This window comes from Cyclopterus lumpus, chromosome 2, assembly GCF_009769545.1.
Source record: "Cyclopterus lumpus isolate fCycLum1 chromosome 2, fCycLum1.pri, whole genome shotgun sequence".
Lineage (NCBI taxonomy): Eukaryota > Metazoa > Chordata > Actinopteri > Perciformes > Cyclopteridae > Cyclopterus > Cyclopterus lumpus.
The window spans coordinates 9,957,615-9,982,842 of record NC_046967.1 but is presented as its reverse complement, the minus strand read 5'-3'; the positions used below and the strand labels follow the sequence as shown (position 1 = coordinate 9,982,842).

The 25,228-nt window shown below is 47.6% G+C and overlaps 2 protein-coding genes across 19 annotated transcripts in view; both read left to right on the top strand.

Annotated features, from left to right (window-relative positions):
• Window positions 1-10,160, top strand: part of LOC117743271 (mitogen-activated protein kinase kinase kinase kinase 4-like) — a 30,186-nt gene extending 20,026 nt beyond the window's left edge. For 3 of the 18 annotated variants that reach the window (XM_034551195.1, XM_034551138.1, XM_034551194.1), the window contains 17 exons: window positions 22-294; window positions 863-963; window positions 1,091-1,230; window positions 1,441-1,535; window positions 1,695-1,703; window positions 2,612-2,790; window positions 2,935-3,064; window positions 3,441-3,734; window positions 4,999-5,116; window positions 5,491-5,661; window positions 5,782-5,925; window positions 6,179-6,313; window positions 6,431-6,531; window positions 6,627-6,776; window positions 6,870-7,029; window positions 7,142-7,281; window positions 7,401-10,160. In XM_034551195.1, the coding sequence (XP_034407086.1) occupies window positions 22-294; window positions 863-963; window positions 1,091-1,230; window positions 1,441-1,535; window positions 1,695-1,703; window positions 2,612-2,790; window positions 2,935-3,064; window positions 3,441-3,734; window positions 4,999-5,116; window positions 5,491-5,661; window positions 5,782-5,925; window positions 6,179-6,313; window positions 6,431-6,531; window positions 6,627-6,776; window positions 6,870-7,029; window positions 7,142-7,281; window positions 7,401-7,484 (2,424 nt within the window). In that variant the 3' untranslated portion in view covers window positions 7,485-10,160. The remainder of the gene's footprint in view (window positions 1-21; window positions 295-862; window positions 964-1,090; window positions 1,231-1,440; window positions 1,536-1,694; window positions 1,704-2,611; window positions 2,791-2,934; window positions 3,065-3,440; window positions 3,735-4,998; window positions 5,117-5,490; window positions 5,662-5,781; window positions 5,926-6,178; window positions 6,314-6,430; window positions 6,532-6,626; window positions 6,777-6,869; window positions 7,030-7,141; window positions 7,282-7,400) is intronic. The other 15 variants (XM_034551200.1, XM_034551189.1, XM_034551165.1 and 12 more) reach the window with 15 other exon arrangements.
• Window positions 10,161-11,386: 1,226 nt separating this feature from the next.
• LOC117740438 (probable ribonuclease ZC3H12C) lies at window positions 11,387-24,974 on the top strand. Its single transcript, XM_034546842.1, has 7 exons — window positions 11,387-11,519; window positions 18,281-19,110; window positions 19,269-19,408; window positions 19,510-19,744; window positions 19,844-19,950; window positions 20,103-21,670; window positions 24,954-24,974. The coding sequence occupies exons 2-7, from the start codon at window positions 18,350-18,352 to the stop codon at window positions 24,972-24,974; spliced, it is 2,832 nt and encodes a 943-aa protein (XP_034402733.1). The 5' UTR covers window positions 11,387-11,519; window positions 18,281-18,349.
• Window positions 24,975-25,228: the final 254 nt, after the last annotated feature.

Sequence of the window (25,228 nt, the reverse complement as noted above, 5' to 3'; positions counted from 1 at the left end):
CCTCCCTCACCCCCCTAAAAGGTCCAGTGGTCCCACCTGGCTGCTCTAAAAAGCAGCAACAGCGCCGCCCCCTCTCCTCCTCCTCCTCCTCTTCCTCCTCCTCCTCCGCCCGTGGTCTCTCGCTCCCAGTCCTTCAGCGAGCCCGGCGGCGTGAACTCTAACTTTGCACAACTCCACCTGCGTTCCCAGGACCCCCACCATCACCACCCATCGCCCGCACGCACTGATCCCCAACCTCCCCTCCACCACCCTCAGGCCCACAATAGGGCCAGCGGCGAGGAGGCACCTCCCAAGGTAAGGAGCTGATGAGGGCCCCCCCTTCCTCCCCATCCCTTTCCTGCCCTTAACTCCCTCATTCACTTCCTCTTCATGCCACTCACTTCACTTGTCGTGCTGTCCGTTTGCCTCGATGTTCAGTCTCATTTTCATCAACATTGACCACTGTTGTGAAATACAAGTCGTACTAGTTGTGTCAAAACGAGGAAACGTCACACTTCTCGGCCTTGAAATTACTTTGCACATTCAGTAATGAGTTAATATATCAATAAGCGACAGTGTGTCGAAGGGGTGCTGGCACTGGAGGGCCTCTGTCCAGCTTCCTCTGAGCACTCAGTTGTTGTGGGTAAGAGATGTTTTGTCCTGGTTTTGATACATCAATTCAAAGATGAGGTCCATACATGTGCCTTATTGGGTTTATGCAATTATAGTAGATATGTTGCTCTTCGCTGGTTTCATTTTTTTTTTTTTAAACATAAAACTCTTGTTTAACTCTAACTCACAATTGTTTTCTCATACCTAATACATTGAATGGCAGACACAAACCTGCCACCATGTGAGGACCTTTTGAATCTGTTTCCTCCAGGTCCCAGTGAGGACAACATCCAGGTCTCCGGTACTGTCGCGCCGAGAGTCCCCTCTGCCATCACAGCCCGGCAACCAGGGTGGACAGAGGAGCGCTGCAGGGTAAGCAGGGAGTTTCTTTTTTTGGGGGGGGATGTTTTATAAATTTGAGAGGCAGTTGCACACATTTAAACAGTTTTAAGAGTACTATAGGAGCATTGCGTTAATGCGGCGTTGTTCTCTGTGACAGTAATGTGGAGCAGCGGCCGCTGTGGGACCGAGTGGAGAAGCTGCAGCCTCGGCCAGGCAGCGGCAGCTCCTCCGGCTCCTCCAACTCCAGCTCCCAGGCCAGTCCCGGTGACCGCTTCCGACCACGCTGTGAGTCCCCTGGTACTGTACTCGGCTACATTTCATTAACTCTACTAATTCTCTGCTTATTAGCACATTATCATTATTACTGTAATAACCCCATTCTCGTCACTATGCTATCTGCTCACACTCCAATACGTTTTTTTTTTTAATACGGGCAATTAAAAATCGTTTGAGAGCCAACTCTCTGTTTCCCCCTCACTAACTCAACCTCCTTTTGTTCCCTCAAAGCTTCCTCCAAATCTGAAGGATCGCCTCTCCAGCGGCCTGAAAATGTTCCCAAAAAACCAGATGAAAAGAACCTCGCCAGGCCAACTCGACCAGCTGTAAGTCCACTGTTCCGAAGTGCTGGTTGAACTTGTTTAATGCTGAATAGATGAACACTGTTTTGTGTTTTTCTCTACTTTCTACTACTTCAATTATTCAATCACCCGGTGCAACTGCTCATGAATCCGATGGTTCGTGATTGTTGGGGAACCTCTTAGGGTGATGCGGTAAGCCTATTAAACAAGATTACATAATCACACCTATGCTTGTGCCCGTGCCCCATTCATTGCATTACGTGATAGCGGTTTGTGCTAAAAGAGCCGTCTCTCCTCTGTGATGATTAATGCAATAAGTCTTCCCCCTGTCACTGGATACTGTGCTTTGTGCCTGTGATTTTGTTTGCCTCCTGCTGGCCTCTTCCCTCGTGCCTGCATAGTTCTTTCTCACTTTATCGCTCGTCGTCGACACGTGACACAGGAAGGGGTTAACCCTCCGCAGCAGCTTCCCCAGCCCGGATTTGAATGCAACCACACTCCTCCTGTTCCCTTGTAACTCCCGGAGTTGTCCCTAATCTCACCTTGCTTTGTTGTTGGATGAAATGCGGCACATTGGCTTTGTTGAGCATGCCTGGGAAGTGTCCCTCCTCCCTCTTCTTGCTTGTCACTGACCTTACAAGACTGCGTTGTTAAGAGTCTGCAGGGAACACGCCCAGGGCAACGGGGTTACAAGACATGCACTGTAGAGGGTGCAACACTAATCGAGGAATCAGAAAACAATATGCCACTTAACTCACCACATCACAGAACTTAGACTAACTGATCTCCCATGGTTTTGAAACATGCCAACTCAAGGACAGGTATTTGGTTAGAAAGAAACTTACATTTGGGCTAAACAAAGACCAACACAAACACCTAACGAGGGGGAACATTTCTACTACACATACCCAGAGATTTGGGACTGTAAATATAAGGAAGTCTCTACTTCTAAGGAATCTCACAAGATCTTCTAGAAAGTACTATTAGGATTGATATCTTTTGGATTTGGTCAGTGCACACATTTTTAAACTGGCATAATTCTAGATGACCTGAGTTTGGCCAAGATATCAGACTTATGTCTTCCTTCCTGTCCCTCTTAGGATCTGACTGCTCTGGCCAAGGAGCTTCGTGCGGTAGACGACGTGAGGCCTCCCCACAAAGTCACCGACTATTCCTCCTCAAGCGAGGATTCGGGCACCACCGACGAGGAAGACGATGAGGAGGTGGACCAGGAGGCGGGAGAGGAGTCCACCTCGGGAGCTGAGGACTCCAGGGCTGGGTAGGTAGAGCTGCGATGATGTGTTGGCCTTTACTGTCTGTCGCTTTCTTTTGCAAAAAAAACCCCCAAAACATTCTGTCACTTCTCAAGTGCTGCATGGCTTTTCTGCATGAGTGTTAACACCAGTCTGGTTACGGACGTCAGATATTCCCATGGCTTCCGCAGGAGGCTGAGCAACGGGGAGACGGAGTCGGCTAAGACCATGCTGATGGAAGACTCTGAGAGCGACCAAGGCATGACGCCCTCCAAGGATGGCACGCTGGTCATCAGACAGGTAAGAAGGGGGGGAAATGAGATTATCTACTTAGCTTCACAGTTAAAGGCGCACTCTGCTTGTAAATAGTTGTTAGAGATGTCATTTCCATCTTTCTTTGTCCAGTGTTAGTGTTGTTTATCCACACATTCTCCACCATTCCTTCTGTGCTACTGTATTTTACCATGCCGTATCATGTTTTAGTCATTACAGACTCGCTGCTTCTCGTTTCACATTTACAGATCTAATACCTCAGATTGTTCTAGATTGCTTTTAACGCGACATGCACAGCAGCGATGGTCTCCAAAGATGAATCGAACGAATCGTAAATCAATCCAAACATGCGCCTTCTCCACCTGCTTGCTCGAGCCCAAAGTGTGCCTGTTCTTGCTTCCAGAGCACCGTTGACATAAAGCAGTTGGTCAATCTCTCCTCTCCCTCGGCTGGCCTTGTTCACGTCCACGGCCAGCCCCAAACCCCCAGCCACGGCCTCGCCGAGAAAAACGGCTTTGCCGGCCGCATACACCACCTACCAGACCTTATCCAGCAGAGCCATCACTCGCCTTCCTCTTCCACAACCATCCCTTCCTCCTCCTCCTCCTCCTCCTCTTCCTCCTTCCCCTCATCATCTAGCTATGCCAGCCCTGCCATGTCCCCACAGAACTCCCTGGACGAGCTCACTGCCATGGAGGTATGTCGTCCTCGCGTCAGCGAGACAAACAACTGAGGAAAGGACTGTTGTCGGGTGGTACAGGCTTCGACATGCAGCGAACTCAAATAGCAGTTGCATTTGTTTGTTCCGTCTAGACGAGTTACTGCTCCAGCACTACTATAGAGGAGCCTTTAAATGGCCGTCTTCTCCCTTAATGTGAAGCTCGGTACAATACATTTGTAGCAAGTGCTCCTTTTCATCTAGTTATTTTGTGCAGGATTGCAAACGGTTCTCCATCTCAAAGCCTGTACACACCTCGCCGTCCAGTCCTTGATTGTTGGTCGGAGCCTCTCCGGCCCTCTACGCCGTGTCCTCCTGCCTTCACTCTGGCTCTCCTCTGCCCCCTTCTGGCTTGGCTGACACCTCCGATCTGCAACCTGCTTTCCCTCCTGCAATTCACTGCATCGCTGCTGTGTCGCCCGCTAACACTGGTGCCTCCTGGCGGCAGAGCATGGTCGTGGCATTGAGGAAACTAAACTGTGAATTGACCACTTCGAGTAGTCCTAGCAGTGTTGGGTGATGGCATGCCTGGTGTGATGGTAGGGGTGAAATGGGGCTTTATACTTAGGTTTTTAAATATGTATTGGACTGCAAGTCCTCAAGAACACATGACCTACATACAGAGAAAAAAATCACATTTATTTTTAATGTTTATTGTCATAGATTACCGCCTCTTTCGTGCTGTGACACATGCATAGCTAACGACACGCATCTCTGCTGGAGGAATCACGATCTTCCTTGCTTTAATAGGAGCACATCTTTCCTCTAACACTGCGGAGCAGCCGGCGTGTGGATCGTTTCTCGTCTCCCTCAACACATTTCTTCTTGTTGCTCACGTTGTTTCCCCACTCAAACGTTTCCGTCTTCGTTGGCTTCAAAACAACTAACATCACTTGCACGTCATCTTTTTTTTTTTCCTTCTCCATTTTATTTGTCATGAATTTGAATTGCAGTGCCAACCGTGTATTCCCAGCTGTTTGTGTCACACAAATCTAGTTTGATTGCACACAGTTGAGCTGTTTTTTGAGCCCGAGAGGTAGAAATGTAACTCGAGGCCTGTTGCAATCAAACAAATCAGCGTAACATTCATTTATGGGCCATGGGCCTTATCTCTGATTCAGTTAGGCCCCCTGTTCTCTCTCTGTATATCCATTGTAAAATTACTTTCATGAATTGCCATTGCGTTCTCTGGAGGTTAAGTACAAGTTGAATGCTTTCTAAATGTCTTTTAAATCTCATTCAGTCCCAGTCAGAAAGCAACTCCATGTCCAAACACAAGTCTTCCTCCTCCTTCACTCCCTTCATCGACCCTCGTCTTCTCCAGATCTCTCCATCCAGCGGCAGCTCCCTCAACAACATGGGTAGGTAGCGAACGGGTTCATGATGGCAGCTCTGTAATTAAAAACTGTTGAACGTCATCCGCCTCGGTTCCCCTTGAGGGAGTTTATTTTAATTTTTTATGAGCAATAGCTTCTCCCACAAAAAAAAATTTCCGCACTGATAAAAATAAATGATGTTGAAACATCTGCGATAAAGTGATGAGTCACGGTCGATGCGGTCAAGTGTTATGCGAGGGTCATATTGTCCGTATCGTCCCATATACTCTTTATTGTAATAACTACAAGAGTGAAGATGAACAGACGCGGCACTGTGTTCAAACCAGGCACCGGGTTGTTCAATAATAATTGAAATACACGATGGCATCCAGCCTGACCTCCATTTGCCTCCCTCCCAGCAGCATTTGGGCCGGACGGACGGCTTGCAGACCCGCTGAAATCCGACCCGTCCCGTAAAGGCTCGGTGGTCAACGTCAACCCGGTCAACACGCGCCCGCCGAGCGACACGCCAGAGATTCGCAAGTACAAGAAGAGGTTCAACTCTGAGATCCTGTGTGCTGCGCTCTGGGGTAAGTGGGCTTCATGGTGTTGCTCAGAAACACCTCAGTGGGGCGGTCGCTTGTTAAACCTAATTATCTTACTCTGGTTCCCCTCAAAGCCCGAATAACTCTCTTCTCTGATCGTTCCAGGAGTCAACCTGCTGGTGGGAACAGAGAGTGGTCTGATGCTGCTGGACCGGAGCGGTCAGGGGAAGGTCTACCCTCTGATCAACCGGAGACGCGTCCAGCAGATGGACGTCCTGGAGGGACTCAACGTCCTGGTCACCATATCGGGTACAGTGCACGTGCTGCCTTCGGCCACTGAACACCTGTTTTTGATTCTTTTTCAATAATATCAAGGACACTTTTTTTCAGATGTATCTTCTTTTTGATAAACATAATGCCACAGTGGCGGACTCATCTCCAAAAACTGATGGATGTCGTTGTTTCCTTGCAACACTCTTGGCTCTAAACCTCCAGTTTAAATACAGTCCACATTGTGTCGTTTGTGACATGTCTTTCTCTCGTGCAACTCCACCTCCTGCAGGCAAAAAGAACAAGCTGCGGGTGTACTATCTGTCGTGGCTGAGAAACAAGATTTTGCACAACGACCCTGAGGTGGAGAAGAAGCAGGGCTGGGTTAACGTGGGCGAACTGGAGGGTTGCGTTCACTACAAAGTCGGTACGTCTCCAAAGATTCCTGAATTTTAAATGAATAAAACAAAACTGACCGCGATTTGTTGATAAGGCCGACTTTAAGCGATCCCATAACTCGCCAATGACTCACTTCTCATTCCAGTGAAATACGAGAGGATTAAGTTCTTGGTGCTGGCCTTGAAGAACGCTGTGGAGGTGTACGCCTGGGCCCCCAAACCCTACCACAAATTCATGGCCTTTAAGGTAAGCAATCGTCATGCTGCAAGAATAGTTAACCCCCCCCAAAAAGACACGAGTTGACCCGACTAACTTAACTTTTTCTCCATGATTCTCTTCAGTCTTTTGGTGATCTGGTGCACAAGCCTCTGCTAGTTGACTTGACAGTGGAGGAAGGCCAGAGGTTAAAGGTCATCTATGGCTCCTGTTCAGGCTTCCATGCTGTGGATGTGGACTCCGGTGCCGTCTATGACATCTACCTGCCCACACATGTAAGCACTGAGCGCAGTCTGGTCCCACCTCTCTGTTGTTCCCCCTGCTCTTCACGCTCTCAACGTCGTCCCTCCATTTGTTTCCTCCCTCAGATCCAGACCAGCATTCAGTGCCACGCCATCATCATCTTGCCCAACACTGACGGCATCGAGCTGCTGGTGTGTTACGAGGACGAGGGCGTCTACGTCAACACCTACGGGCGCATCACCAAGGACGTGGTGCTGCAGTGGGGAGAAATGCCGACTTCAGTGGGTAAGTGGGAGACAGTCCAATTCGGTTCGACTATTATCTGTTCTTGTTGTGCACATAGAGGGAAGTTGTGTCTCATGAATCCCCCTCCTCCTCCTCTTCTGTGTCCGAGCAGCCTACATTAGGTCAAACCAGATCATGGGCTGGGGTGAGAAGGCCATAGAGATCCGCTCAGTGGAGACGGGCCACCTGGACGGCGTCTTCATGCACAAGAGAGCCCAGAGACTTAAGTTCCTTTGCGAGAGGAATGACAAGGTGAGAACTTAAGTCCTTCCTTCCTCCTTTGTCTGTTTTTATAACTATACGTCACGTGATTTTTCAGCGCGGTTGTCAAAGAAACGTGACACGTGTCCCCTTCGTCCGCTGTCCATCAGGTCTTCTTCGCCTCCGTGCGCGCTGGAGGTGCCAGCCAGGTGTACTTCATGACCCTGGGACGCACTTCCCTCATGAGCTGGTAGTCGACGTCCCGCCACACCAGCCCACGCGACGACCATACCTAAGCAGTGACCAACAGATGACGATTGTGACTACGACGACGACGACGAAGAAGAAGCCTTGAGCGTCTCGATGGAGGGAACGGCTTCCTCTCAGCCGCTCGGGCGGAGAGAAAAAAAACAAAACAACGGATTGGACTGTAATCATGAAAAGAAGCTAGGGACCGGCGTGTGTTTGGGGGCGAGGAGGTGCGTTCTGTTCGTGTCCACTGAGTGTACTAGTAAACTATATTACGACAACAGAAACCCCCCAGCCTCCAGCTTTTCCCTCACCCAACCTTTGAGCCGAACCCCTCCTCCTCCTCCTCCTCCTCTTCCTCCTCCTGCGGGACGCGGGATCTGTTGCCAGTTGATGGTAAATCTTTATGTGTCATAGTAAAACTTTGCATCGTGTCCGTGTGTGAATGGAGGAAACACTGAGCATGTGAATGACTGAAGGGACGGATTGGAGGCTAAACGCGGCTGTCACTGTATCAAAGAAGGCGAATACTTTATGTGCCGCACCTCGAGTGTCGCCGTTTGTAGCTGTAGTTTAGTCCTGTTCAGGTGAAATTAACTCCCTATTCCCACCACGGTAGATTTCCACGTCAAGCATGCCATTTTAACACAAGTTCACCGCCACATAGATAACAACGCTTGACATGTAAATCTGCCTCTGTATCTTCACTTTTTTTGCCTTCTCTTCCTTAAAGTGAAGATTTTTTTTAAGGGACCTTCTTGATATATCCATTAAATACAGGGTACTGGATATCAGCGTGTACATACGAACTACATCTACCTTGTAGGCTTCAGACTCTCCCAGGTTTTACAGACACTATCTCGACTTTTACCACATTGCCTCACATATTGTAGGTTATGTCGGACAGAAGTAGCCCTGTTTATGACGGCATGTTGCTTTTGACAAACTTTTTGCTCCAGTTTTTCCATACACTGTATATTTTGTATGTGACTTGCAGCACATAAACAAAGCATACGGATTTTAGGACGCAACCAGTTTTAAAGAAAAAAAATTCACCCTATTTATCATCAAGTTGTCTTTTTTTTTTTTTTTCACGGCTTTCCAAATTGTGATTTGCTTCTCTGGTCAACCAGTTTTTGCCTGTTGCCGTTGCTCATTTTCACGTCTACTGGAAATATGAAAACTAGCAACCAAAACCACGAATGGACCCAGAAATGTGAGATGCAAGTGGATTTTCCCTTTTTTATTTTTTAACATCGGTCATAAGTAGGGCTAGGATAAACTGTGAATTAGACATGCAGAATTAGCAGGTGGCCATTAAGGTAGCATTGAGGCCAGTGGGCAGTGTGCACAGATCCAGAGGGCTGAGAAGAAGCTTTGAACATCACACTCCAAGGACGGGGAGGAAATCGGGGATCAGCTGATTGTCCTCCGTCTGCACCACGTTTGAATTTCACGTCTACAATCATCCGACTGTATTTTGAAGGAGACTTTAGCTTAACGAGTAGCTAAACGGTTGCCTTAGAAGGGTCTCCAGCTGATTTTAAAACGGCTCAAAATCCTCCGTGAGCTTTTGACAAGTTAAATAGTGAAGTTTGGAATTCATGTACTGTAGGAACACTTGAGTCTGAATCAGCCATGTGACTCAATATTGGACCTCCTTCTTTTTTTTTTTGCCATTTTGGGCTTCAGACAGGCGATTAGTTTGTTTTCTTAGTCCAGGCTTGATTGAAAAGACAAATACTTTGAACTGGATCATGTTTCCATCCCAGAATGGAATCTACTTAATTTCACTTTTTCTTCCTCTCATCCTCTTTTAAACCCGAACGACAAGGAAAGACTTTGTTCCTTCATGTTAGACCGCCTCATAACCACTGTTAAAATATAGAGTCCATCCCGCAGCTGTGTTTGTGTGAATGAGAAAACTATATTACGGGACTTTCACCCCCTCCCCCCCGCTCCCCTTTCCTCCTCCCGCCCGCCTAAACTTCAACTCTTTGACCCGGCTCTCAGTAAAAGTGGTGCCTTCACTGTCCAAGGTGGGACCTGCTGAGAGCTGCAGAACATGGGGGATGAGATGCTTTCACTCTCCTGATCATCTGTGAAAAGCAAAGAAAGTCACGTTCTAATAGCAGTGTTACAAAACCACTTCAGACGGCGTGAACTAAGCGGCATATTTTTAACTCTGACTTAGTTTTTAGTCTTGTTTCTGCAATTTTTATTATGTAATCCTTCAGATAAGTATGCGACTGCAGTGGTTTTTAAATTGTAATGCACACCTTATGTTGAAAATGTTTACAGAAGCAATTGTTTCGTTAAACCAATGTGCATCGATATGAATATTTATGGTTTATTTTGAGGGCAGTTTTTCCCTGTTTTTGTATTTTGTATTATTCCCTTTTTGTACTATCATTTAGACGTTTGTGTACAGGAATAATCCACTTTAGCTCGCGTTACGAACTACACAAGTATAGCGTGTGATTTCACTGATTACTCCACATCCTGCATAGTGTGCACAGTGGGGCCCCTGGCTGTGTGGCAGCGTGGATCAAATGTTTTCTACCACCCAGGTGCCAGGTGACATGTTCCTCCTCAAGCGTCTCTCTCTCTCTCTGCCATGCCTCTCTAATTTATGTCCTCTCTGTGTGTACTATGGGAATTACTGTATTTTCCTGAAGGTCTTTTTTTTTTTTTTTTTTTTTTTTTCATTGAATAAAATCAGAAGTAATTTACAGTGTGGTGTCATTCTTTTTAATTTTTTGATTAAAAAGAAATGTTTGTCTAAAATGCTACTGCAGTAAAAAATTAAATACTTAGCTACTTAAAGTATCAAAAGTAAAAGGTACTTATACATTGTATGTGTAAGAAGCATGTTGTCAAGGTGGAGCAATTTCTTTTTAAACCATTGTAATCCCTGTTGGATTGTTAAATTTATTACAATTATAAGATCATCATACCAAGCTTAATTTTGACTTAACAGGCATGAAAAAGCCACATGCACATGTTTCATGAAGAGTTTAACTGTTTTGAGTAGTCGCCCGTATGCCTCTGGGGTAGTTTTTTATTCTGCTGTATGGAATTTTGTTGTGTATATTAAAATTAAAATGACTACTTCAGGCTGCCATATTGCCTATAGGTCACGTATAAACAGTATGTCAGGTTCCTTCTAGGTTAAATGTTTTGCATGTAAACTAATGTCATAAATATAGTGGAGTAAAAATGATACTATAATTGCCTGCTTTCAGACATTAATTAATAACCTATTCCACAGCCTGACATTAATAACCTACTATAAAACCTCTCAGGGTTACCACCCTATACTTTTTTATTCTAACATGTGCCTCAGTGTTAAAGGAAAGTAAAGATATATCAAACTTCTAAATGCCAGAAGGTCTGTAATTAAATACATACATATTCCAGTTCGGAAAACCCGTGCTCTGCCCACATCCCCCAATTCATTTAAACGTACTCTGCGTTATTTATCTCAACCACGAGGTGGCGCCGTTGCGCACCTCACCTCACCTCCCACGTCACCTCCAAACGTGCTGGCCAGTTTCGTAAAGCTTGCCTCGATACTTCAATGTAGTTTCCCCTTAACGCCAATAAATGGATCTAAAATACTTACATTTATTAGAGACTTGTGGCATATGTCCAAATAAAAAACGAACTGCGAAGGGAGGTCTTAATATAGCTTCCGGAAACAGGGTAAATTGCGATAGTAGAATAGTCGTCTTGGTTTAATGTGATATCATACACCAAACAAAAGGAAGACGTATTGGGAAGGAAAAAAACACGTTAAGTGATATGCCACATTTATTCGTCTTTTATTCTGAAACGCAGCGGAAAAAGGGGAGCGGAAGCCGCCGCGCAGCCCTCTGCGCCTTGACGCACTTTTGTCTGGGTCACGCTGCAAAAAAAAAAAAGAAAAGAAAAATCCAGCCGGATGTTTTTCCGCGTCGCCAGAATGTGATGGAGGGGAAGGTTCGCTCGTTCTCGTCCCCAAGACCGTCGTGCGGCTCCAGCGGGCGGCCCCGAAACGGGTGAGTGCCGCGCGCCGCGTCCTGCCGAGCGGACTCGTTCTGGCGGAGGAGCCGCAGGTTGCCGTGGGTGAAAGCTGCGGGGAGGTCGTGACGGTGTTGGTCCGCAGTGACCGTGCACGCCGCTGCGCGCCCCCCCCCCCCCTAACACTCAATATCCATAATGTAGTTTACTGTGGATTCCCTTCAACAGGCAGATCACGTGTGTGTTATTTATTTATTTTAAATCATCTGTTTAATCTTAAATCCAGGTGAACATGTTTTCAAACCAGAATACATGTAATTGGTGTGCTCTGGAGTGAAGAGGGCCAACACACGCCTCGTCTGGTTCACCATGAAGGAGCTTCTGTGTGTCTCCTCCACACACACACACACACACACACACACACACACACACACACACACACACACACACACACACACACCTGTCTGGCGTTCATCTGCACGTGCTGTCTCTTGACAGCTGTGTCTTTGTTACTCACTGGTTGCTGTCTTGGCTCCCCGAGGATCGTAACAGTAGCAGTCCAGTCTAGGGTTCACAGCTTTTTCTGATGGGGGGGAGGTGATGCGTGCACGAGGCCCCAGCAGCTGGCTTTTTATTTCATCCTCCCTTTTCAACTTCTGTGCATCCTCCCTGTCTCTTAACACCATCTCGCTCCTTGCAAAAGAGCCTGTTTCACAGCCCAGAAGAGATAACAAAAAAGAAACTTCTTCATGTCATGGTGGTTTTAAAGATCTGGTTTGGTTTTCAGGGCTGCAGACGCACACCGAGCTGCTGAGCGTTGCCATAACGTCCCAATTTAATCTATGCTGGCAGTTTTTGAGGAGTGCTCAGTGGGGTCAGAGAGGTCATGAGGCCAAAGGGGGGGGGGGTCTCCTTCTGTTGGGTTAGACCTGATTGTACATGCAAATTATTTTCAGTATTTTGTTTTAACCTGCCAGTTGGATCTGATGCTGAAAAGCTGTTGATGTTTTAAGTGATAGTAAACTTTTTTTGGGAGTTTTTCACAGTTGTTTATGTTTTGAAGATCAAAGATTAATGAAGAAAAGTACTCAATAGTGGACATAATCATTAGTTGGAGCAATAGAGCGCTGCAAAGAATGCATTTTTCTCTCTCATAATTGCTCTTTCTCCATGGAACCCAATAGTTTTGTTTTCTGTGCATTCATCTGTCTCCAAAGAGAAAAACGATCATCCTGCTGCTGCTGATGCAGTTGTTGGGGAGCAGCGGCACACACCTGTTCGTTAGGACAGATGGTCGACAGAGTGCTCTTCTGTGTGTGTGTGTGTGTGTGTGTGTGGGTGGGTGTGTGTGTGTGTGTGGATAGATACTGTGCAGTTGGTCAGCTGTCGTATCTCCCCTCATCGGCCTTATCTTTCTGGGCAAAGCTGTCTCGGACCACGTTCTTATTTAATCAGGCGGAGCCGAGAGATATTTTATTCAGAAAGTCGAGCGAGAACACGCACTATTGTTGCGTTTAGATTACGCGTTAACGTCTTGTTGCCAAGATAAATTGTTCTTGACGTTCAACCTCATTTGACTGAATTCATATTTCTTGGCTGAGAGGTTTTCTTTAAGTCATTTGATGCTTTTCTTTCTCATGTATGATAATAAACTGGATGTCTTTGGGTTGTGGACTGTTGGCTGGACAAAACAAGCAATTTGAATACTTTGACTGTTGGATATTCGATAGGCAATAATGGAACGATCAAGAATCAACAATTTATTAAAGCACTTAGTTAAAAAGAGAAAAGCCGTTTTGCTCGACAAACGACTGAGACTATATTTAAATGAATTGTTTAATCGGCTAATGTTCATTCATTTCCAGTTAGTTCTCTGGCTCAGTTCAGTGCCAGCCACATTACTGGAGGGGATGCAAATAATTAGATCATGATCTCTTTGCTGATAAGCTTTTGCAACATTAGGTGCATTTATTCTATAATCCGCTCAAAACTCCGCGCTCCTTCAACCTTTACGGACATCCAGACATCCTTTTTTTATGAATGGAGGTGAAGCCCATTATTGTTCAGCAGCTTTCTTTTATTTGAACATATTTTCCTACCTGGCTTGGATCCAGATCCCTTTTTGTTTTAATCATTAAAACGACTTTGTATAGTGTAGACAGCTCCAATATTTAAACTGCTGCTCATACATATTCTTTGGCGTGCATGGTGCATTTTATTTAGCTTCCTCCTTATCAACCCTTTCCGTGTAGCTCCGTGACGTGTGCACATTAGTCTGGTTAGTACACTGAGTAGAGTATTGTGCTCACTCCAAACTTGCTTTAATGTGTGTGACATATGCAAAGGAGGACTCGTATGTTCGTTATATGTATTTGCATCAATGACACTGGTGCAGATAAACATATTATCCTACTTTTGGCATCATATTAACCGGGACGTGACTTTCATTCACATTCTGGGCTCCATCGTCACATAAAAGACAGAATAGGCAAAGACGTGTGCTTCCGAGTCATCTGCCCGAAGTGTGCTGCAACAATGAGGAACAGCTCCCCTCCTCTTCCTCAATGGGACATACAACTTTTTGATGTCCCCCCCCCCCCCACACTCATCCCTTTTCCCTTTCAGCCCAGGCCACGCTCTCCTCTTTCCTCTTGCACTCTCTTAAAGGCCACGCCAGTCTGTCAGCCAGCCCTGGTCTTTTCCTTCTGTTTGGAGCCCCCCCCCCCAAACCCCATCCATCCCCATGCCCCAGACAAAGAGCGGAGAGTGACTGTGGTGCTCTGGAGCCAGGTGTTCTCCATTGCTGCCCCGGGCCGTAATAGCACCAGCCCTCACACTGCAGCTGCCCTCCCCGGCCTCCCATTGTGTAGCTCCATTGTTCAGCCGCCCACCCCTCGTTGATTCATCGGCCACACAGGGGAAGCCCTTTCAGGCAGAGGGTGGGGGGGGGGGTGCTGGTGCACGTTGAGTACGCGTGCCTTGGGGAAACTGGGTGTTGCAGGCATTTGCTCACAGCCACTCCCCTCCTCATTCTCCTCCTCCTCCTCCTCCTCCTCCCCCCCTTTTCTCTGCGCCTCATTGTGAGGCCGCTGCTCTCTGATTGGCGGAGGAGCAGCCACTCTAAACGAGGGAAAGGCAGACATTGTTGCTCCATCTGTTCTGCCACTCATTGTCCAACTTGCCTGCTTTCTGTGGAGCAAAAAATAATAATAAACACTCATCTCTGGAAGACACCGGGAGAACCGAGGCGCTGGAGGCTGTGCTGTGACCTGCAGAGACAGACGAGCGTCGGCCTCGGATGTAGCTGCTGTGGGAACTTTGGGACTTGTTCCTCCGCTGTGTCACCTGCCGTGCTTTCCAATCTGGTTCTCAAGGATTTAAATGTGCGGAAATGAGCTGATCTACGTCCCTTTCTCCATTGTTTGTTGATCTTTTAAAGCCTGGTGAGTGTTTGTTTTTTTAGCTTCCTTGTTTTTGGTTGTTCTGATCTCTGTCTTTTTTTTTTTAAAAGCAACTGTGACGACCTCAGTCTCACTGGGGGCCAGTGAGATGATGCAAAGGGGCCCCAGCTAGAACGGCGCTTCAGCAGGACAGGCTGCAGCATCATCAAACACGTATAATACTGAACGGACATGACCTAAATGACTGGGTGCAGAATATAGAGGGGACGGTGCTCTTTGGAGGTGAAAATATTGCAGACACAAGATGATGCAGTGTGAGTTTGAACCGTGCGTACCACAGGTCCCAGTTCAACCACTACATCACAAGAGTCAGGAGAGTCCGTAGCACAGGACTACACCTGCCTGAGCTTTGGTCTGCAGCTGTGGCCCTGGAGCTGCAGTAGCTTGGACTTCAAACTGTGTGATCTGTTTTGATATGAAACCTCGTGTGAGGGGGAGGGAGAGGAGGGGGGTGTTGTGTTTGTTTTTTTTTGGGGGGGGGGATAACAAAAAAAGCAAGCTCTGTCTTATCTGGGTCACATAAGGCTGGAGGAAGCAAATAAGCAAATAGTGTGTGTGTGTGTGTGTGTGTGTGTGTGTGTGTGTGTGTGCGTGTGACACCAGTTGCGAGTACCACTCGGCAGACATCTGTTGCCCTGCTGCTGGCGGGGAAAGTCTAGATGCACCAACTTATTATTCTCCCCCCTTTTTTAACAATAACTTTTTCACAGTATCCGCCGCCGTGCAGCAACGTACCCCCTCCCCCGCCGACCCCCTCTCTTCAAACCAGAAAACCCTTTTCCCCCTTTCTCTCTCTGCCGCACACACTTTTTACACAAAGCTCCCACATACAAAGCGCTGTAAAGGACTGTGTTACATATTCATTACGGCCTCCATCAAAGCTGCGCTGTGTGGGAGCTGCTGATGTTTGAAAGATGCACCCACTCAGCCTGGAGGTCTGGAGATGGTGCGACGGGCCCGGTTTGGGTAGTCCACAATGCGCTGGGTGCATAATTCCGCGGAGCTTGGACCACACCAGAAGTCTTTTTGAAACCCCTAAGACTCTGGTTTCATCAGATCCCACATTCATCAGGCTTTAATTGTGTTCACATCTCTGCCGTTAAGCAGCTAGAACAACAGGATTAGTATCAGATTTGTACAGATTGGAAAGAAATCAAATGAGGTCAATGTGATTGTGATGCAGCCGATAACCTGCCATGTGTTTTGCAGATCAGTGTTGTTTTTTTTAAATGTTAGGTTAGTAGTTAATATCTTTGGCCATTTTTTACACTGTTTTCTGACATTTTACGGACAAAACAGCAACATTCCCATCTAATCAATGACGAATGAAAGTCACCGTTGGTTGCGGCGTTTGATGAGATGCGACACAATGACGGAACACTTTCAGCCCTGAAACCCTGAAGAATGCATCGCCACGTCATTATTCTGCATCGTGTATCTGGTTTATGTGAGAATTAGAATTGTTTTCCATTTAACAAAGAAGGCAAACCTTTACGAATGTTGAGTGTCAAAGATAAACGGCTCTTCGCGAACTTAATAAAATAGTGTTAAGTTTTGCAAAACGATTACGAAACTGACCGGACACATAGAAACACGTTCGATAAAACACAGTTTGGTACCGAAAGGGATGCACTGATCCAACCGTTGCTCTTCCCATACATTTACTAATCCTGTACCGGTGCTCCACTAGTTTATAATCTCGTCACGTTCGTGCGTAACTAACGGGGCAAACATTGAATTTAATAATGACATTGATGAAGAAATCCTATAATTAATTTGATACCCAGCTCTGCTGCGGCTACAGTCAACATTTTCAGTTAATTCCAGAGATTTGTTGTAACTTGACACAAAATGTAGACAAACTTGTACAATTCTTTCACACGCGGCATCTTTTGAAGACGTGTGTGTGTGTGTGTGTATGCGTGTGCGTGTGTGTGTGTGTGACGTCCCTAATAGCCCCACTCTCCGCAGCAGTATGAGTCAGACGTTCATGTGTGCATGGACACCATCAACGCCCACATTCGTTGATGCCAAGGTCCCCTGTCCTAATCGCTGCGGGTCTATTGTTGTCCTTGGTGGCGTGGTGGGTTGCCAGTGAGGCACACTTAAGCCCCTCCCTCCCCCACACCAGATCTTTTTGTTGTGTGTGTGTGTGTGTGTGTGTGTGTGTGGGGAAGGCGGGCCGCCGAACGAACGCCTCTGTCTTGGCATTTGGAGGGGAGAATGCTTTCAACAGCTGTAGCTTAGCAACAGTAGCTCAGCCGCGTTGCTAAGCAGCCCTCTTTCATAAAATGCTCACTCTCCCCCCCTCCCTCCCTCCTCTCCCCCAACCCACCGTATTTAAGTCACTTCCCCTTCCATCACCCGTTTGGTCTCGATAACATCAGTTTGAGTGACGCAGCGCTTCAGGCCACGACCAACTGCACATTTACATAGATATACATTTACATTCGTAGCAATTGCTGTGATTTGTTTCCTCCTGGAAAAGCAACGTTTTTTTTGGGGGTGTAAATACCACATTACAGATTCTTCACGCGGTGATGTCACGTCTCTTTCCAGTCAGAATGCACCAGGCCCGCCACAGATCAGTTTCCTGACCTCGGATTAACTTTCCAAAGTGCTAAACCTTTGACACTCGTCTGAATAGCCCAAACTGGATCCCATGTTCTTGGTGCTTGAATGCAATGCGTTGATTGGCTCGGTGGCCTCGGAGCCCCCCTGGGCTCTAATGAGTGACTCCACCACCCCAGTGGGGAGAAGCATATGGACTTTAATTACCAGGTAGAATGCGAGGGGGAAGGGTCCGTCTGCCCCATCCCCAACGGCTTGCTGTCTTTTTAAAAAAATGTTTAAAACAGTTCTCCCTCTGTTCCCCCACAGATTAATGTGCTGTGGCATGGCCCTGTAATCCCACACTGGGGCCAGACTGAAGAAAAAAACGCGGGAGTCCATTAATTAGGGCGAGGGGCCCCATCGGCTCTTTGTGTCTGTGCATCAGCGGCTTCCCCAACCGCCCGAGCGGACCGCTGGAGTCACAGCCTTTTCGCGTTAGGGAAGCTGAAGCAACAGATTTCTCTGGGAAAACAAAGGAGAGGGAGTCAGTTTTTAAATGCAAATTTTCAACATTTAAATGATTCTGGTTGGACGACTGGTTGCTTCTGTAACCGACGCCCCGGGTTATATTGTTACCCTAATATTAGTTTCAGTATCTCTCTGCCTTTTTTTAAATTTCTCCAGTATTCTCCATCTCAACGCAGCAACGTGTAGATCAAGTGCTACTAAGTGGCTTTAAAGTGACACAGTCGGGCCCTTATTTCCTCCTCTGTCTCTTTCTTTAGGCACCAATGAGTCGAGCTTTGTGAGAGGGCAGCAGTCAGCCCCGTGTGCTGGATGTCTGTGACAGATCCATGGGCCAGAAGGACCATGTGGAGGCAGGAGCAGGCCACATCCTCGACCTGGGGCTGGATTTGGAGTATCTCCACATAGCAGGGTCTGACCGGCAGGCTGGCGGCTCTGACGGGCCCCCTGCTATGGAGGAGCAGGGGGAGCGCTCCGGCAACAGCAGCACCGCCGATTCCCCTCCTCCGGCTGTGGCGGAAGGAAACGCCGGGTCTGATGCGGAGTGCGAGCCGCATGGAGAGTGCGGGTCAACTCCGAGTAAGAACGCCCACCAGCCGCTTTGTCGGACCCAATGTGTGGACTTAGGCACCGAGGGTCCTCCTGAACCCTCGTCTGAGCCCTCACCAGAGCGTGAACACAAGCCCCCACCCAGCTCGCCATGCAAGCACCCACCAGAGCCTCCTTCCAATCCCTCCTCGTCAGAGCCGGCGCCCGAGGCCGGCGGTAAGGAGTACCAGGCGAAGCTGGAGTTTGCCCTGAAGCTGGGCTACTCGGAGGAGACGGTGCGGCTGGTGCTGTCCAAGCTGGGCCCTGACACCCTCATCAATGACATACTGGGAGAGCTGGTCAAACTGGGCACCAAGTCAGACAGCGAGCAGCCGGCCGGATCATTAGCCTCTATCTCATCTTCTTCGTCCTCCTCTTCCTCTTGTGGCTGTTCTGATCTGCTGGATAGCCAGAGGTCGGACTCGCCCTGTCCGCCGGACGCTCTGAGCGACCAGGACAACCTGCGGCCGGTTGTCTTGGACGGCAGCAACGTAGCCATGAGGTGAGCCGACCGGCGTGGCCGTTTTAACCAAGACGCATCGTTAAATTATTGTAAAATGTCCTTTTTTAATTGATGCCACACATCACGGTAAATGTGCTGAATCGCCTTCATTAGGTGCCAACATGTTAATTCGCTCTAACCTCTTCTATGCCATGTAGCCACGGCAACAAGGAAGTGTTTTCCTGCCAGGGCATCCAGCTGGCTGTGGATTGGTTCCTAGAGCGAGGCCATCATGACATCACAGTGTTTGTGCCGGCTTGGAGGAAAGAGCAGTCGCGCCCCGACGCCCCGATAACTGGTCAGTGCAACACACACACACACACACACACACACAGACAGATGCTTTCAATCGAAGTTGTTTGATGATTCTAGCTTACCATAACCCCACTTCCCACACAGATCAGGACATCCTGCGTCGCCTAGAGAAGGAAAAGATCCTGGTCTTCACTCCTTCGCGGCGCGTCCAAGGTCGCCGCGTGGTTTGCTACGACGACCGCTTCATCGTCAAGCTGGCCTACGAGTCAGACGGCATCATCGTCTCCAACGATAACTACCGAGACCTGGCTAACGAGAAGCCCGAGTGGAAGAAGTTCATCGACGAGCGGCTGCTCATGTATTCCTTTGTCAACGACAAGTGAGTAGAGGAGGATGAGTTGAGGCACCGATTCTGTCAATAGCCCTAAAAGTCATATGACTTACTTGTCCTTTCTAACCCTTCCTTCCCGTCTCTCAGATTCATGCCCCCAGACGACCCTCTCGGTCGTCATGGCCCCAGCTTAGACAACTTCCTGAGGAAAAGACCCATTATGCCTGAGCAGAAGAAACAGCCCTGCCCATACGGTGAGAAGATATGCACAAACGCCCAGAAATAACAACGCATTTTTATTACAACATCATGTACTGCAGGTTAAAAATGGACTCGTTTTGCATCACGTTTGTCGGGAGCTTTTGTATATTTTCCGTGTCATGAAACTGAGACCTTTTGCCTCCAGGAAAGAAGTGCACTTACGGCCACAAGTGTAAGTACTACCACCCAGAAAGAGGTGCTCATCCTCAGCGTGCTGTGGCTGATGAGCTGCGTGCCAGTGCCAAGACCTGTGTCACCACAAAGAACCAGGGGGACACCGGCTTGGTGAAGAGCCACAGTGTGCCAGCTGGCAGCATCGAGGCAAAGAAAGGCGCCCAGAAAAGGCAGTCGGACCCCAGCATCCGAGCTCTGTCGTACAGCGACGCGGAGGAGAAGCTGGCAAAAGGGAGGGCGGAAAGCCAGAAGAACATCATGTGTGGCAGTAGCAGTGGTATAAGCATGTCCTCAGCCCCGGGAGGCCCCCCATCCAGTTTCAGCCTTCCCCAGGACCAGCAGTCCAGAGCGGTGACTCCCCATAGTCTGCCAGCCCCCAGCCATGACCTTTACCCTCACTGTGAGTCTCCAGACTTGAGCTACTACTCAGTAACGCGTGCTTACTCCGGCCTGAGCCTCTCCTCCAGGCGGAGCCCGGACTGCCGCTTCCCCAATGACACGGACCTGCGGCTCGGCTCCATGGGCTCGGCGGGCTCCGAGTGCGGCAGCGAGAGCAGCGTGAGTTGCGGCAGCAGCTGCGACTCGTACGGCGAGCGGCCGTGTCCCGGGTGCCCCGCGGAGACCTTGCTGGACGACGGCGTCCATTTTGCTAATCCCCACAGCCGGCTGTATCCCCACCACGCCGCGGCAAACCATGACCTATGTGGCCTTCATCCTGCCGATTACTCGAGCATGCAGCACGCCCACACGGCTAACGCGGGAGCACACGGCTACCACCTGAGAGGGCAGTCCTGTGCTCACGATCAGCCTCCGCCGGAGGCTCCTCCGAAGCGCCCCCTCTACCCGTTGCCCCCCCACCTCCAGCACCAGCCCCTGACCGCTCGCTCCAGCTGCCCAGGCGACTACCACTCTCTGCCCCAGTCCAACCCTCACCCCCCTGGCTCTCCTCTGGGCCGCTGCCTGGCCCCGACGCGAGGCGAGAGCGTGTCAGAATCTCATCTGTATGAACACCTGTCCACATCGCACCATCACCACCGGACAAAAGCGCTGCCCAGCTGGGACACGTACTACAGGCAGCCTCTGCTGCCGCCGTCCAGGTACGAGCCATCCGCCTATCAGAGTCTGCCGGACACGCGCCAGGCGTCCTGGCACGCCCCTCCCTGGGCGCAGGACGGCTACGCCCAGCACCACTCCTCCCACCCGGCTCTCCACCCGTCCCCGACACACTACTTGAACCACCCGCCGCCGCGGGCCCACTCTCCTCACCCGCCTCACCCATCCGGCACTCCTCTCCCGCCATACCCGTCTCACAGCGCTCACCTCGCGATGCCCTCCCACGCTCCCCCCTCCTACATGCCGCAGCACTCTGAGTCGCCTGCACACGGCCGCTATGGGGACATGAGGGAGAAAGTGTACGTCAACCTGTGTAACATCTTCCCCTCGGAGCTGGTGAGCCGGGTGATGGCCAGGAGCCCCCATATCACAGACCCCCAGCAGCTGGCAGCTGCTATACTTTCGGAGAAAGCCCAAACCGGCTCCGTATGCACGGCGGGGGGGGGGGGGGAGTTGAATCTCCCATTAGAAAGAAATAGCCGTCATGTAGTCTTGGGTGGGTAAAAAAGGAAAACACAGAGTGGTTCGCATCGGCAGAGAAAACCTGAATTTGCCTTTGAAAGCACGTTGGATTTGCACGGTGGAATTTTTAAATTGGACCGTCTACGAGGAGACAACGCACGCGTTTAAAGGATGCAAAAGGATGAAGGTCATCCGACTCCAGCTCTGGTCCTCTGTGCAACTTGTGGAGAATGTTCCAGACCTGCCCAGTTAGTCTTTTTTTAATTTATTTATCTCGTAGCTTATTATGCGTGTTTTTCACATGCAGGACTTGTTTCTTTTGTTTTACAAGCAATTCACAACCTCGTGAGTAAGATCACTTACATCCATAACAACGGATTATTGAAGCGTTGCCACCACCTTTTTAAGACGAGAGTCTGACAGAAATGTGCACTCGCGTTGTACACTGTTCAGAACTCAGTCAAACAGTATTAGAAAATGTTCTCTTGTCACGTGTAAGGCGCCAGATGGACGGGGTTTTTCTACTTCATAACTATAAAGAAAAGTGTCACAGGTTTTTCTCTGATCGATTTTTCTTAATTTGTCATGTGGCAAACCCACGTCTGGAACTCCAGGTCTACTTTTTTGGCCACGGGCCCGCGTATTATATTAATCTCTTTGTGCGTGTTTTGAGGCACCATCTGTGGTTCTTTCTTCCACGTTGGTCAACATGCGTGTCGTCTTATTAGAGATGGCGTCGGTATTTTTGGTCCGAGTTGTAGCTGTAGAGATGGGTGACCCTGTCGTGTGTACCTTAGTTTTAGTAAGGGACTCTCTCTATCTCTATCGCTATCTCTTTCTTCTCTCTCTTTCTCTCTCTCTCTTTTGTTTCGGGTCAACTCTGGTATCTGCTACGGACAGAGAACATCTGGATCAGTAAATCAGACATGTACGTATTGTAAATATATTTAACCGACCCCCCCCCCCCCCCACCCCCAGCTGTGCTTTTGGTGAACAGCGTCTCCGGCAGTCTGTAGCAGATCCCAGCTGAATCCACGCTAGACAGAGAAAACCCTTGTTTGATACAAATTGTATCATTAACTAATTAAATACAGTACATGGACTTGTTGATCCGTATCTATCCAACACTCTTGATGTATTGCTATATGATTAAATGCATTGACAACAGTTATGTTCCAATAGAGATGTTCCAGCGGAAATTGCTTTGAGACAATTGTGGTCTGCCTACTGTGTTTAGGTATCACACGTTCTTTATTTAAGCTTTTGGGGTTTGAAGCTGGCTTATTTTCTACAGAAGCTCCAATTAAATCCTGTGAGAAATATGCTTTTGGTTTGCTGGTTAAATGCTCGTTTAAAAACGGAAGGGAACCAGTTTTATTTTGCGGTGAGGTTGGGGGTCAGTTAATTTTTGCTCGTTTTTTGGCCTCTTTTTAAATCAGGAAGTAAATATACTTTAACGTGCCATACAACTTGATGCTTGAAATTATAGAGAATTGAAAAAAAATTTCAATAGCTAATCTATTGTTTCTGTTGAATCATGGACAGACCCCAACCATGTTTCATAAGTAACGTTTTATAAAAACCACTGTGGCCATTTTGAAAGTCTGTAACACTCAAGCTCTACCTGGAGTATTTTGATAAACGCATGAAGCCGTTTACAAGAATATGAGGTTTTCATAGAACCAGAAATCTCCAGAATAACTTCTACAACTGCTGAATTATAGCAGGATGTTTACATGGCTACGTTTGTTTGATATTTTAAGGACAAATATATTTGAAAAAGATTTGGCCACAGTGCATTCCATCTTACACAAAAACAAACAAATATATATATATATATATATATATATATATATATATATATATATATATATATATATATATATATATATATAAAAACAAAGAAAAAGTTTCCACTTAGCACTTATAGGCTCATGCTGACGTGACGTGACCTGCCTGTGGCCTATTGCATGCTGGGATAGTCCTGAGGAGGAAATACCCACATAGATTCCACTTCTATTAGTAGCACGATATATATTACACCCAGAATGCTCGTATCTATGAGTCGTCCTTCAGGTAGAGCCCGACCAAAGTGAGGAGTTCAAAGTGGCCGCCGAAGGAGTTTTGAGTGGACAGAGTGAGTTCATAAAGCCCACTGGTTTCTCTCCTGTCCATGAGTCACATTGTACAAGTAATGGTTAATTAATTGTACACCGACGGCGACGAGAGAGAGACCTCTGTGTGTACTGAAGAAGCGCCTTCTCTCCGGCCCCCTGGCACCGTGTGCCAGCGTGGCCCCTGAGCGTGGGCCCAAAGTAATGCCTCTTCGTGGCATTGTGCTTATGACACATCCAATACTCTGAACTATGTTCGGCTTATACTGTTATGCATGTTTTGATTGTTTTAGGTTTTTACGTATGTTTTAGTTTGTGTACATACGCCGCGCTTCTGTCCTCGGAAGCTTCGTCTTGCCGTCAGCGTGACGCTTGTCTGCTCGGTGAAGTTTACTTTTACACGTCGGTTAGAGTTGATTTCCTTTGGCATACAATATAAAGTCAAGAGGAAATATTATGTTTTTATTTTATGATTTTGTTTTCTATAAGGCTTGATATTTACTCTATTTTAGAAAGCATCCCACTTTTCTCCAACATGGTTTGCTCTGGAAGTGCTGCAGATATCTCAGCGCTCGACGGGCCGCAACACTAATACAATGAAATCCTATGACGTATTAATTTTGCCAGTAGTAATAATGGTGTAACTAATTGATTATTGTAACTCTCAACTGTAACTGTGGTTGTTCATTAAAGTACTGCTACAAAACATGCGACATCCTTTGATTTACAATGTCTTATGTAGAAACACTTACTGTATACTTTTCCTGTCACAGTAAAATATATTACTAAGTATTTTGAGTAAAATTAGTATATTGCTTAAGACAGAAAATGGACCTAAAAAAAGTTATTGTTAGTGTAAGCTTGTGGCATTTGTATAGTTGCTGTAGGTTTTAAAGTTGACACCAGATCCTTATTACCTCATTTAACCCTCCCGAGATTAACATAATGATAATAAAAGCAGGAATGGTTTTGGCAATACTAACTGCAATGCAACTAGCAATAACAATAGCAGTAGTAGGTGTCGGGCAGGACCAGGGTCCAGATAAAACCAAGGTCTATGTAAACCTGTGAGGCGAGAAAGCACAAGAGGAAAGTCTTTAACTGAAGGCTCTGGCTCCCATCCTTCCTTTTAGGACTCTAAGAACCACGAGTAGCCCCACATTTAGTGAGCGCAGCTCTCTAGTGGGGCAATATGGTACTACAAGCTCCTTAAGATATGATGGTGAATCACCAATCAAGGCTTTGTAGGTGAAAACTTGATTTTACAGGGAGCCTTAAGACTTATTAGAGCAGCCTGATAAGGAATTGCAGTTATCTAGAAGTAACAAACATGTGAACACATTGTTATGCATCGCTTTGAGACAAGATAAAAAAAAAGAAAAGGGATATAAATTGAATAAGGATATAC